This window comes from Malania oleifera, chromosome 12, assembly GCF_029873635.1.
Source record: "Malania oleifera isolate guangnan ecotype guangnan chromosome 12, ASM2987363v1, whole genome shotgun sequence".
Lineage (NCBI taxonomy): Eukaryota > Viridiplantae > Streptophyta > Magnoliopsida > Santalales > Ximeniaceae > Malania > Malania oleifera.
The window spans coordinates 18,754,326-18,768,924 of record NC_080428.1 but is presented as its reverse complement, the minus strand read 5'-3'; the positions used below and the strand labels follow the sequence as shown (position 1 = coordinate 18,768,924).

At 34.9% G+C, this 14,599-nt stretch overlaps 1 protein-coding gene across 5 annotated transcripts; it reads left to right on the top strand.

Annotated features, from left to right (window-relative positions):
- The first annotated feature begins 1,233 nt into the window (after positions 1-1,233).
- LOC131145179 (histone-lysine N-methyltransferase, H3 lysine-9 specific SUVH1-like) lies at positions 1,234-6,435 on the top strand. 5 transcript variants are annotated; one of them, XR_009134011.1, is made up of 5 exons: positions 1,234-1,355; positions 2,013-4,704; positions 4,836-4,923; positions 5,620-5,781; positions 6,170-6,435. XR_009134011.1 is itself a non-coding variant. In XM_058094307.1 (2 exons), exon 2 carries the CDS (start codon positions 2,403-2,405, stop codon positions 4,641-4,643), a length of 2,241 nt encoding a protein of 746 aa, XP_057950290.1. In that variant the 5' UTR covers positions 1,234-1,355; positions 2,013-2,402; the 3' UTR covers positions 4,644-4,760. The 5 variants fall into 5 exon arrangements, 1 of the variants encoding a protein (XP_057950290.1); XR_009134010.1 differs by lacking the exon at positions 4,836-4,923; XR_009134009.1 differs by lacking the exon at positions 5,620-5,781.
- Positions 6,436-14,599: the final 8,164 nt, after the last annotated feature.

Sequence of the window (14,599 nt, the reverse complement as noted above, 5' to 3'; positions counted from 1 at the left end):
ATTGATTCTTGAATGAGAGAGTGACTTGTTGAGAGACAAATTGGCATAAAAGAGACATCAGGTCGAAAGAGATATGCATGAGACAGAGAGAGAGAGAGAGAGAGAGAGAGAGAGAGAGAGATCAAAGAGGAAAGGAAATTTATAGAGAATTTCGAATATGAATATATAGAAATAAAGAAATAATAATTTTTAAATTATTATTAATTTTTGAGAGAGAGAGAGAGAGAGAGAGATGTTTCAATTTTAAATGTTTGAATTGATTTTGGATGCTTAAAATTATACTAAAATCTAGCAATATATTATTTTATTATTTTTAATAATACATTTAAATAGTAACTAGACATGGACATACACTATATGCATGTTCTTTATAAACTTTTCTATTTATTTTGAGAAAATAATTGTAAATAAATAATTAGGTGTTGAAAAGTATCTAATTTTATTTAAAGGAGTAATTATGAGTAGTTATAGGGTATTTTAGGCTGAGATTTGAAATTCAAATGGTATCCTACAAAGCGGTTAACTTTTTCTTTTCATATAAATATCTTTAAATATTAATTTTTTTTTAAAAAAAATCTAAGAATAAATTTGACATTTAAAAAAGTTACACCAAAGGGGGAATCTCCTTTACATAATTTAAGAATACATAGTTTCAGCTAATTAAAATTTAAATAAAAAATTAAATGAACAAAATTATTAACTATAAACCTTTAATTCTACTAATTAAAAGTAAGATTGCAAGAAACAAAAGTTAATTTTTAATTAATAAAAAAGGATAACTTATTATTTCACTCTGAAAATTCAAGTGAATCCAGAGTCATGTCTTATGCGTCCCATAGCTTTTTTTTATTATTATTGTTTTTATTTTTGTTGTTTTTGCTCTTGAGAATAAAAAAAAAAAAAAATGCCACAACTTTGTTCTCTACTGCTTTTATGATTAATGTAAATTTCAAATTACGTGTATTTAAATGAAATTAGATAATAAATTCTGTCCAATTTTGGGAAAAAAAAATTGACCGTTGTTCAGCAATTGAAAGACAGTAATGGATGTCAAGTTGTTAACACGATAGCTAACCCTGAAAATAATTAAACAAGTTCTTGCACCGTTCAGTCGTTTACAATTTATTTGATGACCCAATGGGAAGAGTGAGGAATCATGACCAAAGAAGCCACGTAGGAAGGCCCACGTTTCTACAGTGGTCTTAGTACCACCTGAATATATCTCAACCTTAGAAAAGGACAGAAGGCATGTCTTTTTATTTTTTGGTTTCTGGTTTTGGAAAACGCCCTACTGATTGTAAATTCAGTCAGTGCATTTTCTGGGTGTCTGAAATAGTGAACTTTGCGCTTTTCAGGTAAAATTTCCTCTGCGATCTCTCTTTTCTGATGCTTACGATTTGTAGATGATGATGCATGTTAGATTGATGAAGTTCCTTTCTTTGGCATCTGATTTATGGGCACGTTCCTGATTTCTTGAAAATGATTGAAACATTTCCATGTCTTCCATCACCTTCCTTTCTACTTTAGTTCTTACTCCATCTCCTTTTGATCTTAGTAATTCCTGCTTGTTTATCTTGCTTTGAGGCTTTTTCAATCATATTTTGTACCTCACGCTGCCTCCGCTTCATTTCGCATGTTATTGGTTTTAGGGTTTTTTATTTTTTTTTTTGGCTGTACTTCGTCCTCTGTTTGGTTGCTGAGAAAACTTGGTTGACATTTGCACCCATGTGTTTAGCTCGAAGTAAATTTATACATGTTTTGTCTCGATCTGTTTCCAAGAAAAGCACGGTTTTTAACTACATGTCATCAAGTGGGTGAATCCGGCTGAGATGGTAGCTGTTGTTTTATGCCATAAGCTTTCAAATTTTCATTTTTAGAAAATATTTTTTGCTGTATTTTTTCCAAAATGAGATGGCGCAGTGGGTTTGCTTTCTGCTTCTGGAAATTCTATGTTTAACCCATTCCTAAATCTTGGTTAATTTTTTATTTCCACGTCTGCTTACATTTTGCAGGTGCACATTTTTCTACCAGAGACTTGACCACGGTATCTTTGGTAGTTTTTAGCGTTCGATTTTTATTGTAACATGTTGTATTGTTGAAATGTATTTTTCGTTCCTGTTCGGTGCCGAAAGGCTGTTAGAGAATACAGATACTTGGTAATTGATATGGGTGTCGTAGTGAGATAAGATAGAAAAAATGTAAAATGGTGTAAAGAAGTGGGTGTTTGGGAGATGTCTGTTTGAAAAACTGCGTTGTGTTGTTTGGAAGTGTTTCATGGAACCAGGTAATTGATATGGGTGTCGTAGTGAGATAAGATATAAAAAATGTAAAATGGTGTAAAGAAGTGGGTGTTTGGGAGATGTCTGTTTAAAAAACTGCGTTGTGTTGTTTGGAAGTATTTCATGGAACCAGGTTTTGGGCAAAGCTCTACTCCTGCTTCTGGGTCTTTTGACAAGACTAGGGTATTGGATGTGAGACCATTGCGATGCCTTGTACCTATGTTCCCATCGCAGCCTGGCTCGTCGACATTTTCCCCTCATTCTTCCCCTTTTGTATCTGTTTCTCCCTCAGGTCCTTTTCCACCTGGGTTTGCCCCATTTTACCCATTTTCTGCACCACCAGAGTCTCAAAGGCCACCAGAGCAGAGTCCACGAACCCCGATTGCTGTGCCCAATCAAGCTGGCCATTTTGGCATAAACAATCCGATTTCAACGGCGGTTCCAATAACTTCATTTAGAACACCACCACAACCATCCCATCCATCACCAGATGCAACTCGGCACCCAGGGGCCGCAAACGGTGATGCAGGTCCACCTAGAAGGAGTTCTAGAAATCGTACAGTAGATAATCAATCTCAGTCACAGAGTGCAGCAGCAGAAGATGGGTACAGTGACAGTCAAAATCAGATTGCTCAATATGTAAGCACCTTCAGTATGCATGTAACTGATACAGAAGATACAACTAACGTAGACGTGCAAAAGGGTAAGTCCCAAAAGAGGACAAGGAGCAGTCAAAGGGTCAATTTATCCTCTCCTGATGTTGATGTGGATTCAGTTGTTAATAATCTTCTCACAACATATAATCTTATGGCAATTGATTCGTTCCGGAGAGCTGATGGTGACAAGGAGTGTGTTGGGTTTATTCTCATGTTATATGATTCGCTCCGGAGAAAGATTAGCCAAATTGAGGAAGTAAAAAAGGCTACTCCCGGGGTAACAAGACGCCCTGACTTAAGAGCTGGTACACTGTTGATGAACAAAGGGTTTCGGACTAACACCAACAAGAGAGTGGGGGCTGTACCTGGTGTTGAAGTTGGTGATATTTTCTTTTTCAGAATGGAGATGTGTTTGGTAGGATTACATGCACCAAGCATGGCTGGGATTGATTACATGGGTGTTAAGATCACTCAAGAAGAAGAACCACTCGCTGTCAGCATCGTTTCTTCTGGAGGATATGAGGATAATGTTGAGGATGGGGATGTGTTGGTATACAGTGGTCAAGGTGGGAATGTTTATGGGAGGGATAAGCAGATAGAGGATCAGAAGCTTGAAAGGGGTAATCTAGCTTTGGAGAAAAGCTTGCATCGGGCTAATGAGGTAAGAGTCATTCGGGGTCTGAGGGATGTGGCAAATGCAACTGGGAAGGTTTATGTCTATGATGGTCTTTATACAATCCAACGTTCATGGGTGGAGAAAGGGAGATCAGGTTGCAGTGTCTTCAAATACAAATTGATAAGAGTGCCTGGTCAGCCTGAAGCATTTGCAATGTGGAAATCAATTCAACAATGGAAGGAAGGTCTTACTTCTAGGGTTGGGGTTATCCTGCCGGACCTTACTTCAGGAGCAGAATATTTGCCAGTTTGTTTGGTAAATGATGTTGATGATGAAAAAGGACCTGCTTATTTCACTTATTTTTCTACTCTCAAATATTCAGAACCATTTAGTTCATTAAAACCTTCATCTAGCTGTAGTTGCCAAGGTGGTTGCCTTCCTGGTAACTTCAACTGCTCTTGCATTAAAAGAAATGAAGGCTATCTTCCTTATAGTGCAAATACAGTTCTTGTGGACAACAAATCCTTGATGCATGAATGTGGTCCTGCCTGTTCATGCCCCCCTACTTGCCGGAACCGAGTGTCACAAGCTGGTTTGAAAGCCCGCTTAGAGGTGTTCAAAACTAAGGAGAAAGGTTGGGGTTTAAGGTCCTGGGATCCTATTCGGGCAGGAGCCTTTATTTGTGAATATGCTGGGGAAGTCATTGATAATTCGAAGATGCAGGAGGTTAGGAACAAAAATGAAGATGACTACATTTTCGATGCTACCCGCACTTACCAGCCACTGGAAATTATGCCTGGTGATTCTAAAGGGGCTCAAAAGATCCCATTTCCCTTAATTATAACTGCAAAAAACATGGGGAATGTAGCTCGCTTTATGAACCACAGTTGCTCTCCAACTGTATTCTGGCATCCAGTTTTACGTGGAAATAGCAGTGAGTCTGATCTCCATGTTGTGTTTCATGCAATCAAACATATTCCTCCTATGACAGAGTTAACATATGATTATGGGATAATTGAGTCCAGCACTGCAGAACAGAGGAAGAAAAAATGTCTTTGTGGATCTTTGAAATGCAGAGGTTATTTTTATTAGTGGCTTTTGTTTTGATTTGTGAAATTTGGAGATCCTTTCTAATCCACTCTTCTGAAAAAAGGTTAGAGGCATCCTGCACTTCCCTTATTTTTTTTTTAATGGAACTTATATTTCTCTCTTTGCCTTGATTTTCCTGTTGAATGCTTGATAGTTAATGGCCATAACTTTACTTTCCTATTCAAATTTTTAAAGTGATTCTTGGATGGAGGCTGGTGCAGTGGTGCTTTCAGACATTGTAGTTAATTCAAAGCATTTGAATACATGTGGTTGTGTACATCAGGTTATTCTCCCCTATTAACGCTTAGCCAAAGCTCTAGCTTAATGTGCTAGTCATTTAAATTTAGCAAATTACACTAGAACTTTCACTGCTAGAACTTAGAAGACAAAATATTTAAAGAAAATAATAGAGTTCCTCGAACAGTTAATATAGATTTCTAGCATGCCTGCTTGATTGGGACCTCATAAGTATCTAGAATGAATCTCTTCATTGTCACAACTTGTAACATGTTTTTTAATTAGTATAAGGTAACTTACTGGATGTTGGCATAATTCCCTCCTGTTTCAAAGCCCAAGAATATGTTCTATTGATCATGTAGAGCAGCCTGTGTATTTTACTATAGAAATTCTTAGATTAGCATGTCTGGTGCATTTTACGGCATCTGAAGCATGAGATTTGAAACACAAATTTGCCAACTAGTCCCAGAATATGCATGTTGAGTGGCAAGCAGGCAGGGCATAAACTTCATGCTTTTGGGATTATGTTAGCTGTATGCATTGCTTTTCCATGTTTTGCTTTTCATCGTCTTGCTAGCACACCAGACTATGAAAATGAGTCCAGCACCTATGGCACAGCATATTCCAATTGAAAAAAAGAATGTCAGTATTTTCCTTTTTAAAAGCAATCATCAACAGATCATGGGTTTCTCTTTACCATGTAAAAGAACTAGTAACTGAGGATAAATTCGTTTTGTATCAGATGGAGAACTTTGGACTTGGGCTTCCATTACTTGCAAATAATAAAAGGCTAATCGCCCAGAATTCTTAATCCGGACAGTGTAGTATGGCCTTGTTTTAGAAAGAGTTGATTTATCTGCTTTTCATTTCATCCTTGCGGCTTTCATCAGTCTACAATTTCCCCGTATGGTTTTCTATTCATTAACCTTACCTTTGTGTGTGTGTGTTTTTTTTTCTTTCTATTTTTTGGGGTTGGGTCCTCTCTCTCTCTCTCTCTCTCTCTCTCTCTAGCGTGTGTTGTTAATGTATGGTGTATGAACAGAATGAGGCCTTTCATTTTGTATCCTTTCACAATCCATATGACCAGACATAATCTCCTTCTTGAACTAATAAAAGATGATTTCTAGGAACTTGCGATGAAGAACCCAATGACACACTAGATGTTTTTTATTTTTTATTTTAAATGTGTTTCATATTTTTAGCATTATGGAAAATTGTAAGACTTAATTCTCTGTTGCTGCATAATTAGACTTTCAGACTTCCATGTTCTTACTGTTTCTTTCTCTCTTCAGGCAATCTACGTGAGGTTGAAATCGCCACCAGCGGTTCTGAACACATTTTGCCTAATGCCTCGGGTGTGATGGGTGTGCTTGGTTCATAGGTACACTCCAAGCAAATCTAAAATAGAATTAGTCTACTTGTGAGTGTAGTTCGTGGGGCTTTAATTCCAGATTTTACTTTTCCGCTTGTCATTGTAACGGCCTTTTCAATTTGTAACAATGGTCTTTTGTCAGACTGCTCCTCTATTTATTTCAGCTTCCTTTATGTCCTCGCCCAAGTACTTACCCTTCTACATTAAATATTTGTTTTTCTTAGATAGAAAAGAAAATGAAGTGGAAATTATTTTCTGTTGTATTTTCTTTCTATATCAAATCTTATTAAGAATAAGAAATTGTTCTAATCTGATTGACATTGAAGGAAAATCAATAGTGTAGAATCACAATTTTGTTAATCAAAATTATATTTCAGTTTTTTAAAGTTTGCCTAAGCCCTTTTTTAGGATAAACATATATATATATATATATATATATATATATATATATATATAGGCAGAACAAGAGCATAATTAAAGATCTCAATCTTGATAAAATCATTTGAATCTACTGACTAGTTAATTTTTTGTTTCTTACCAAAATATGTATTTTTGGAGATTCAAATTATAAAATAAAATGAAAAAATTTTAAATTAATTACAAATTTAGGGCTGTTGGCAGCATGCCCCTAAACCTTGCTTTCAATAAATGAAACTGCACCAAGTAGTGTTCTATGTAAGTGTTACCTACTAAATGTTGATCTTATTTGAGTATTTGGTTTGATTTTGTTGGCTGAAAAGAATTAAACTAGGAACATCCTATCTGATTTTTTTCTCCATTGGCATAGCATAAATATGAGCTTTGGGTCCATGCGTTGTGTCAATGGAGTTGTGTCCATGCGTTGTGAGCTACAAAGTAGTGTCCAAAATCATTGCTAACACGCTGAGAGGGCTCATGGGAAAATTGGTATCCCCCACTAAATCTACTTTCATCAGGGCCATTACTGATAATCTGATTTTGGTTCAAGAGACACTGCATGCTGTTAGAAAGAAACGAGGGAAGGGAGGCTTATGGGGGTTAAAATATAGGGTAAAATCTTGTAAAGCTTCTCAAGATTTTTGAATATGACAGTTCTCCCATTTTCAAGGATTATCAAAAAGCTTTTTGAGATTTAATTTAATTAAAAAAGGAACCTTCTTATAATTGACTATTAGTTAACCGTGAAGTCCAATTAAGAAAATAAAATTTTATTCATAATAAAATAATAATTAGTCCTTTCATTCAATTTTGATATGATAAATTAAGAAAATGACATTAATTTAATAAATTAAGTTGAAAATACTATTTAGTTAAATACAATATCTTTTGAAAATTAAAGTTATAAGTGAATGAATACCGAATGATTAGTTCAAGTTTACATTTGACATAAACATGACAACATAATTAAACTATTATTTCAAGAGTTTTGAAAATATGTGAATAAAAAAATAGATAATACTAATGATTTAGAAAAAAAAATACTTAGATAATTATATTGTTCCAAAATATTAGTATATACATTTTATGCAAATTAAATAAATATATCTTTAAAAAATAAAATAAAACTTAAAAAATCGACTTACACACGGTTTTCCATATGTTGGCTCATTTCTTTGGCCTTTCTTTCGGTATTATAAGGATGTAGAGAGATTGTCCTGCTCTACTTAATGTTGGAATTCCGGATCTCAATTCTACCACCTTGACACACTGATTTTACAAATCGTTGGAATGTGATTAATGACCCATTAGAGATGAATATGCATGCATGGCTTTGCGTGAATGAATATAGAGTTCTAGCTTGAGAGATTAGCAAGCAGTAGAGGTGGAGTTGGAGACTCAAGGCAGATATGACAGTGCAAGGAGCTCTAGCTCAGGAGACCAACAAAATCGCAGCATAGTTGTAAACAGACTCAGACACATCGTCAAGCCACTACTCAGGTACGCTTTTGATGATTCACCCTCCTTTTGGGATTACACCAATCCTCACACAAACCATTTGTAACAACCCAAAAATTCATGCCATTTTTTTTTCTATATATATAGACTTTAAAATTATATTACTCTGATACCCCTTATAAAATCTACTATAATGTCTCGGTCCCAAAAAGGACACCGAGAATTAATATTCATAAAAAAAAAACACCTATGCAACGGAAAACATAAATTACATCACCATGATTACAATACCAATACCAGAGTTTCAGTAATTTCCAAACATACATACACATCTCTCCAAAATCATCCACCAAATCCCCTGGGCACAACTCAAAAATACATCTCCCAAAATCACTTACCCTACAAACATGGCAGTACAAGGGTCTCCTCTATCTCCAAGCCTAACCTGCTCGTCTAAATGGATCACCTGAAATGTTTATAAACACTGGGATGAGACAACTCTCAGTAAGATGAAATATGTTCTTACCAGTGTGTGGCGAATCCCTGCCGCCCCTACTAGAAGTTCCAACACCATCGTCACCACTAGCATGAGCATTGTTATTTCCTGGATCCATCCTGCAATAACACCAAAATAATATGAGAATCTATACCTTGTAACACTATTCTTACGTTAATCTAACTAAGATATCCTCATACAACTTATTTCTAATTTAAGGTTCAACCCTACCATTCGAAAAAAGAAACCGATGATAGTTTACTATGCCCTAAAATCTTCACCCTAGGAAAATGATGAAACCACCTCGAAGTTCCTGTCTCAAAACCGCGAGACAAAACCCTATTCTCACCTTAACTTCCCAACATTAACTCACTGAAATTATGATCTATCTCAATTTCCATCCTCTCCCAGATATATTCCAATACTCTGGTATTGTTCTTCGCTGTACACTATAGTTTACAGAACCTAGCAACCTAGGCTCTGATACCAAATTGTAATGACCCTAAAATTCTTGCCATTTTTTATTTCTATACATATAGATTGTAAAATTATATTACTCTGATACCCCTTATAAAATCTACTGTAATGTCTTGATCCCAAAGAGGACACCAAGAATTCATGTTCATAAAAACAAAACACCTATGCAGCGAAAAACATAAATTACATCACCATAATTACAATACCAAAGTTTCAGTAATTTCCAAACATACATACACATCTCTTCAAAATCATCCACCAAATCCCCTAGAAACAACTCAAAAATACATCTCCCAAAATCACTTACCCTACAAATAAGGCAGTACAAGGGTCTCCTCTATCTCCGAGCCTGATCTGCTCGTCTAACTGGATCACCTAAAATGTTTATAAATATTGGGATGAGACAACTCTCAGTAAGATGAAATATGTTACTACCAGTGTGTGGCAAATGATTCTACGTGAGCAATATATTTACTAATCAGGCTGTAATTGGGATAACGTATAAAGATAAGATACATCATAACTCACACTATGTCATTTAAAGTATAAGTGTTTATTAACTTTCTACATTAATCATACTTTTAGCTACTATATATATATATATATATAACTGTGAAAACTTCCATGGATGGATAACTGTATATCATGATTTAACCCCTCATGATAGGATTGTCCCGCCCATGGGCTGGACTTAACAGTGACTAGCCTACCAGGATGAGTCAATTGAAAACCTCTGTCGTCAGATTGGCCACCTCAACCTAGACTACATGGGAGTCTTCGTCTCTCGCAAAGCACAGTCGACTGCTTCTAAATTTCACACTCTATCTGAGATGTGTGGTTGCACTTTGAACTGTAATAGCTATGGTACCGTGCTCTGTGATCTAATCTGGTCCATCAAGGTTTGATACAAAATAATACTATTATATATATAACGTTGTAATAAACTAATCTATATTAACTGTAATATATGTATGTTATGGTTCTGAAATCTGAATATCATGGTTTTGTAATCTAAATATCATAGTGCTATGAAAACTGAATATTTAGTTTTGTATAACCGTGTAAACTATAATTCTGTAAAACACTGTATTGTCATAGCTCTGTAAATAAAACTATATAGTCTATATATCATGATTCTTTAAAAACTATATAATCGTAGTTTTGTAAAAGCTGTGTAGAATTCTGTACTATACCAATATTCTTATGCCACACAACAATTAAAATTCATTAAATATAATATGTAAAATGGTATAATTTCTTACTCTGAATTATTCAAAATCTTACTTAGAAACCCATAATCATATACTATATTTTACTGGTGAAAATCTCTAATTTAATTGGCATAACATAGTTCCTTTACCTAACTAATTGGGAGGCCTAACTCCAATTCTATCCTCACACCCACAGTGTATCAAACTTAGAATTTTGAAATGATACTCTAGAAATCCATAATCATATACTATATGTTACTGGTGAAAATCTCTAATTTAACTGGCATAATATATTTCCCTTACCTAACTGACTAGGAGGCTTGACTCCAACTCTATTCTCACGCCCACAGCGTATCAAACTCAGAATTCTAAAATGATGTATATTTCCTAATTCAATCAACTCGAACTCAGAATAATAACTATACTCGCATTTTCTCCAGGCTCACATATCTCATTTTATCCATGAAATTCTAAACCATTAACTAATTATCAACTTTACTTGAGTTCTTGAGGAAACACCCACAGGAATCCTCAACCCATGCCTGCAGTGTTCAGAACTCCAAACCCTGAAACCACATCAACCCCAGTTTAATAAACTCAAACTCCAGTTTATTAACATCTAATACATTTCCTGAACCCAGAAATACCTAATAATCATGTAAACCCTAAAATAACTCACTTACCCTGATTTTGGAATGATGCCCAAGAGCTCCAAATCAACAATATGCTCTAAAAATATTGTAGAGAATTACCCCAAGATCATCGTGGTAACTTCTGATCATCGAAACGGGGTAAACTGGGGCTGGAATCTTAGAGAGGATGTGGAGAAATCGAAACGTAGAGAGAGAAAATGGAGGAAGAAAGATTTCTTCACCAAAAATATGATTTTCATGTATATATAGATGGCTGGCCATGTGGCTTCGTCGATGAGACACGTGGCCTCGTCGACGAACCCAATAAAGGATTTCGTCGATGAAGGTAGCGAGATCATCGATAACCATTAAGGTATGAAATTCCCCTCTTGGTATCTCTTCGTTAACGAAACTCAGGTACTTATCCATGAACCATACAAGTAAGTTCATCGACGAAACCTAGGGGTTCGTCGACAAACCCTGTTTTTGCCCTTCTTTTGAATTTCTTTTCTCCCATTTAACTCCCTTTTCCTTATTATTATTTAATTAATATTATTTTTCTGGGTCTCTACACTGTCGGTTCAGTTGATTTAATTTTAAAATTGACTTTTAATTAATTTTGAATTTTTAAAATTTGGTAAAAAATGAAAAAATTAATAGAAAATATTTAAATACCAGGAAAAATAAATAATAATTATTTGAGTTATTTTTTACTCGGATAACAAAAAAAAGGGAAACAACTGCTAAGATATTTAAGATGTCTCATTCCGATGAGATGAACCAATTTCTTGAATGTTGTAATAGACAAAGTTTTGGTGAACAAATTTGCTAGATTATCACTTGATCGGATCTACTGAACATCTATATCACCATTCTTTTGGAGTTCATCTGTATAAAAGAATTTTGGAGAGACATGTTTTGTTCTGTCATCTTTTATGTATCCTCCTCTTAGTTGAGCTACACATGCAATGTTGTTTCATATAAAACTGTTGGAATACCTTTACACTCCTTAATAAAATATGGTTGCAGCTAGGAAAATAGACACATCCTTGAAATCACTTGCACCTTACTTTATCAAAATGCATGTACCTAGTGTTTTGGAGTGATATTGTACTTACTGCTCCCTATCTCATCTATAGAATGCCATAGCGTCAGATTTGGATCTCCATTCCTAGAATTTTTTGATAGCTTTTTGAGAAGGAGTTTCTAGCTGAATTTTGGGGATATGCTTCCTTATGTATTGTAGGCTTGCTTGGATCTTGATTTTGACCACTCGAACTTTGCTGATTGTAATTACTATAAGCTCCTGTCCAATTGCCATTTTGACCTCTATTACTAAGCCCTTGTAATTGATAGCTACCAGTTGGTTTGTCGAATTTTAGCTTGCTTTACAGATTAGGTTGAATACCATAAACAAACAAATAAAACCAAACCCTAAGTCCTAGAGGGTGGGGTCAGTTGAATGAATCCTTTTTTGCCAATTTATGTAATCATGGACAATTTCTTTTGACAAATTCAAGGTTGTTAATTCCTTACTCACTATCTAATTCCAAATTATTTTAGGTATACCCCTATCCCTTCTACTACCCTTCACAATAACTAACTCACTCTTCCTCACTTACGCACTATGTGACCTACTTGCAAGTGTCCAAATCATTTGAATCATCCCTCCCTTATCTTATCTTCTACAACAGCTACTCCTAACTTACTACAAACATGTTCATTTATTAATTTATCTCTCAATGTTATACCACTCATCCATCTAAGCATTCTCATCTCAACAACTTTACTTTTTGGATATTTTGTTTCTTAGTCGCCTAACATTTTGATCTATATAGCGTAGCTAGTCTTATAGTGGTCATATAAAACTTCCCTATTAATTTTAAGGGTATTCTACGATCACAAAGTACGCTTAAAGCATTTCTCCATTTTACATAGCCTACTTTAACTCTATGCAATACATCCTTTTCAATTTCTCCTTTAACTTGTACAATAGATCCAAGGTATCGAAATATACTAGTGCTATTTATTTCTTCATCATTAAATTTAACTTTGTCTCCAATATTCGTCCTTCTATTACTAAAATTACATTTCATATATTCTATTTTATTTTTACTTATCTTAAAACGTCTAGATTCTAAAACTTCTCTCCATGATTCTAACTTAGACTCTACTCCACTCCTAGTTTCATTAATCAGTACAATATCATCTTCAAACAACATACACCGTAGAACCTCATTTTAGATGCTCCTAGATAGTTGATCCATCACTAAAACAAAAGTAATAATAAAAATGGCTCAAAGCAGATCCTTGATGTACACCTATTGTGATCGGAAATTCTCTAGTCTCTCCGCATGTAGTCTTCACACTAGTCATTACTCCATCATACATATCCTTGATGACATTAGTATACCTACCATATACACCTTTTTTTTTTTTTTTAAAACTCACTATAGAACTTCCCTAGGTACCCTATCATACACTTTCTCTAAGTCAGTAAATACCATATGCAAGTCCATCTTATTTTCTTTAAACTTTTCCATTAATTTTCTTAAAAGATTGTAAACTCTCTCATACTTGTATTGTTTCATATCATTTGTTTGAGAGTTAGTTAAAGTTTCTCCCATTGTATTTTCATTCATAAATTTCTCTTGGGAAAAAATCTTCATAGCTTGAAAACTTGCATCCATATTGAAAAATTCAAAAGCTTGCTTTGTGTTTTTGATAAAAATATCTTTTGCAATCTTAAATCTTAATATCTACGGTGCTTGATATTTGATAAAATACTTTGAGATATTTGCTTAGGATTTTTAAAGTACCTTTGATTATTCATTTATTGAATATACTATATTGAATCAAAGGTCTCTCTCTCTCTCTCTCTCTCTCTCTCTCTCTCTCTCTCTCTCACACACACACACACACACACACACACACACACATATATATATATACTCACATTCTTGAGAGTTGACATATAACTTGAAAAATCTCACTTGAGCATAAATCATTATCATTTCTGAGTGCATTGATCATATTGTGGTACATATCTGCATATTGTAGAAGCACGTTCATTTGTACGTAAATTTTTTTATCTGTTGTGTTCCCGACGTGTGATCATCGGAGGAGGATTACACTAGCCTGTAATGTGCACCGAATTGCTTAGACTTGGTTAAGAAAGCACCGAATGGTCTAGACCCGGTTAAGAAAACCAGGTACACCTTTCTAAGGCGTGGTTGTAAAGGTTGGGGTCAACCCTGTGAATCTGACTTGGGGTATTCCCTTGCCCAGTAAGGAGAGGGTAATTGTAATCGATGACACTCCACCCATAAGTGAGCAAAGTTAGTGGAATCCTCTTGCTTGTGAACTTGAGATGGGGACGTAGGCAGTATTGGCCGAACCCCGATAACATATCTTATGTTCGCTTTCTCTTCCCTTCGCTTTTAAGTTTCCGCAGTTAAATTCTTGCACATGCGTGCTTATATTTAAATTTACTATGAATGTGCGCATGCTTTAAATATTGTGAATGATTGGGAAAAATTGAGCCTACTATACTTGCTTCAATTATTTGCTCAGTTAAATTCTTATTGGGTAATTGGTATTCGTTTAGACAAACCCTAGGTTGAGTTATACTGAATGTGGACTTGAATTGAACTTAGGCA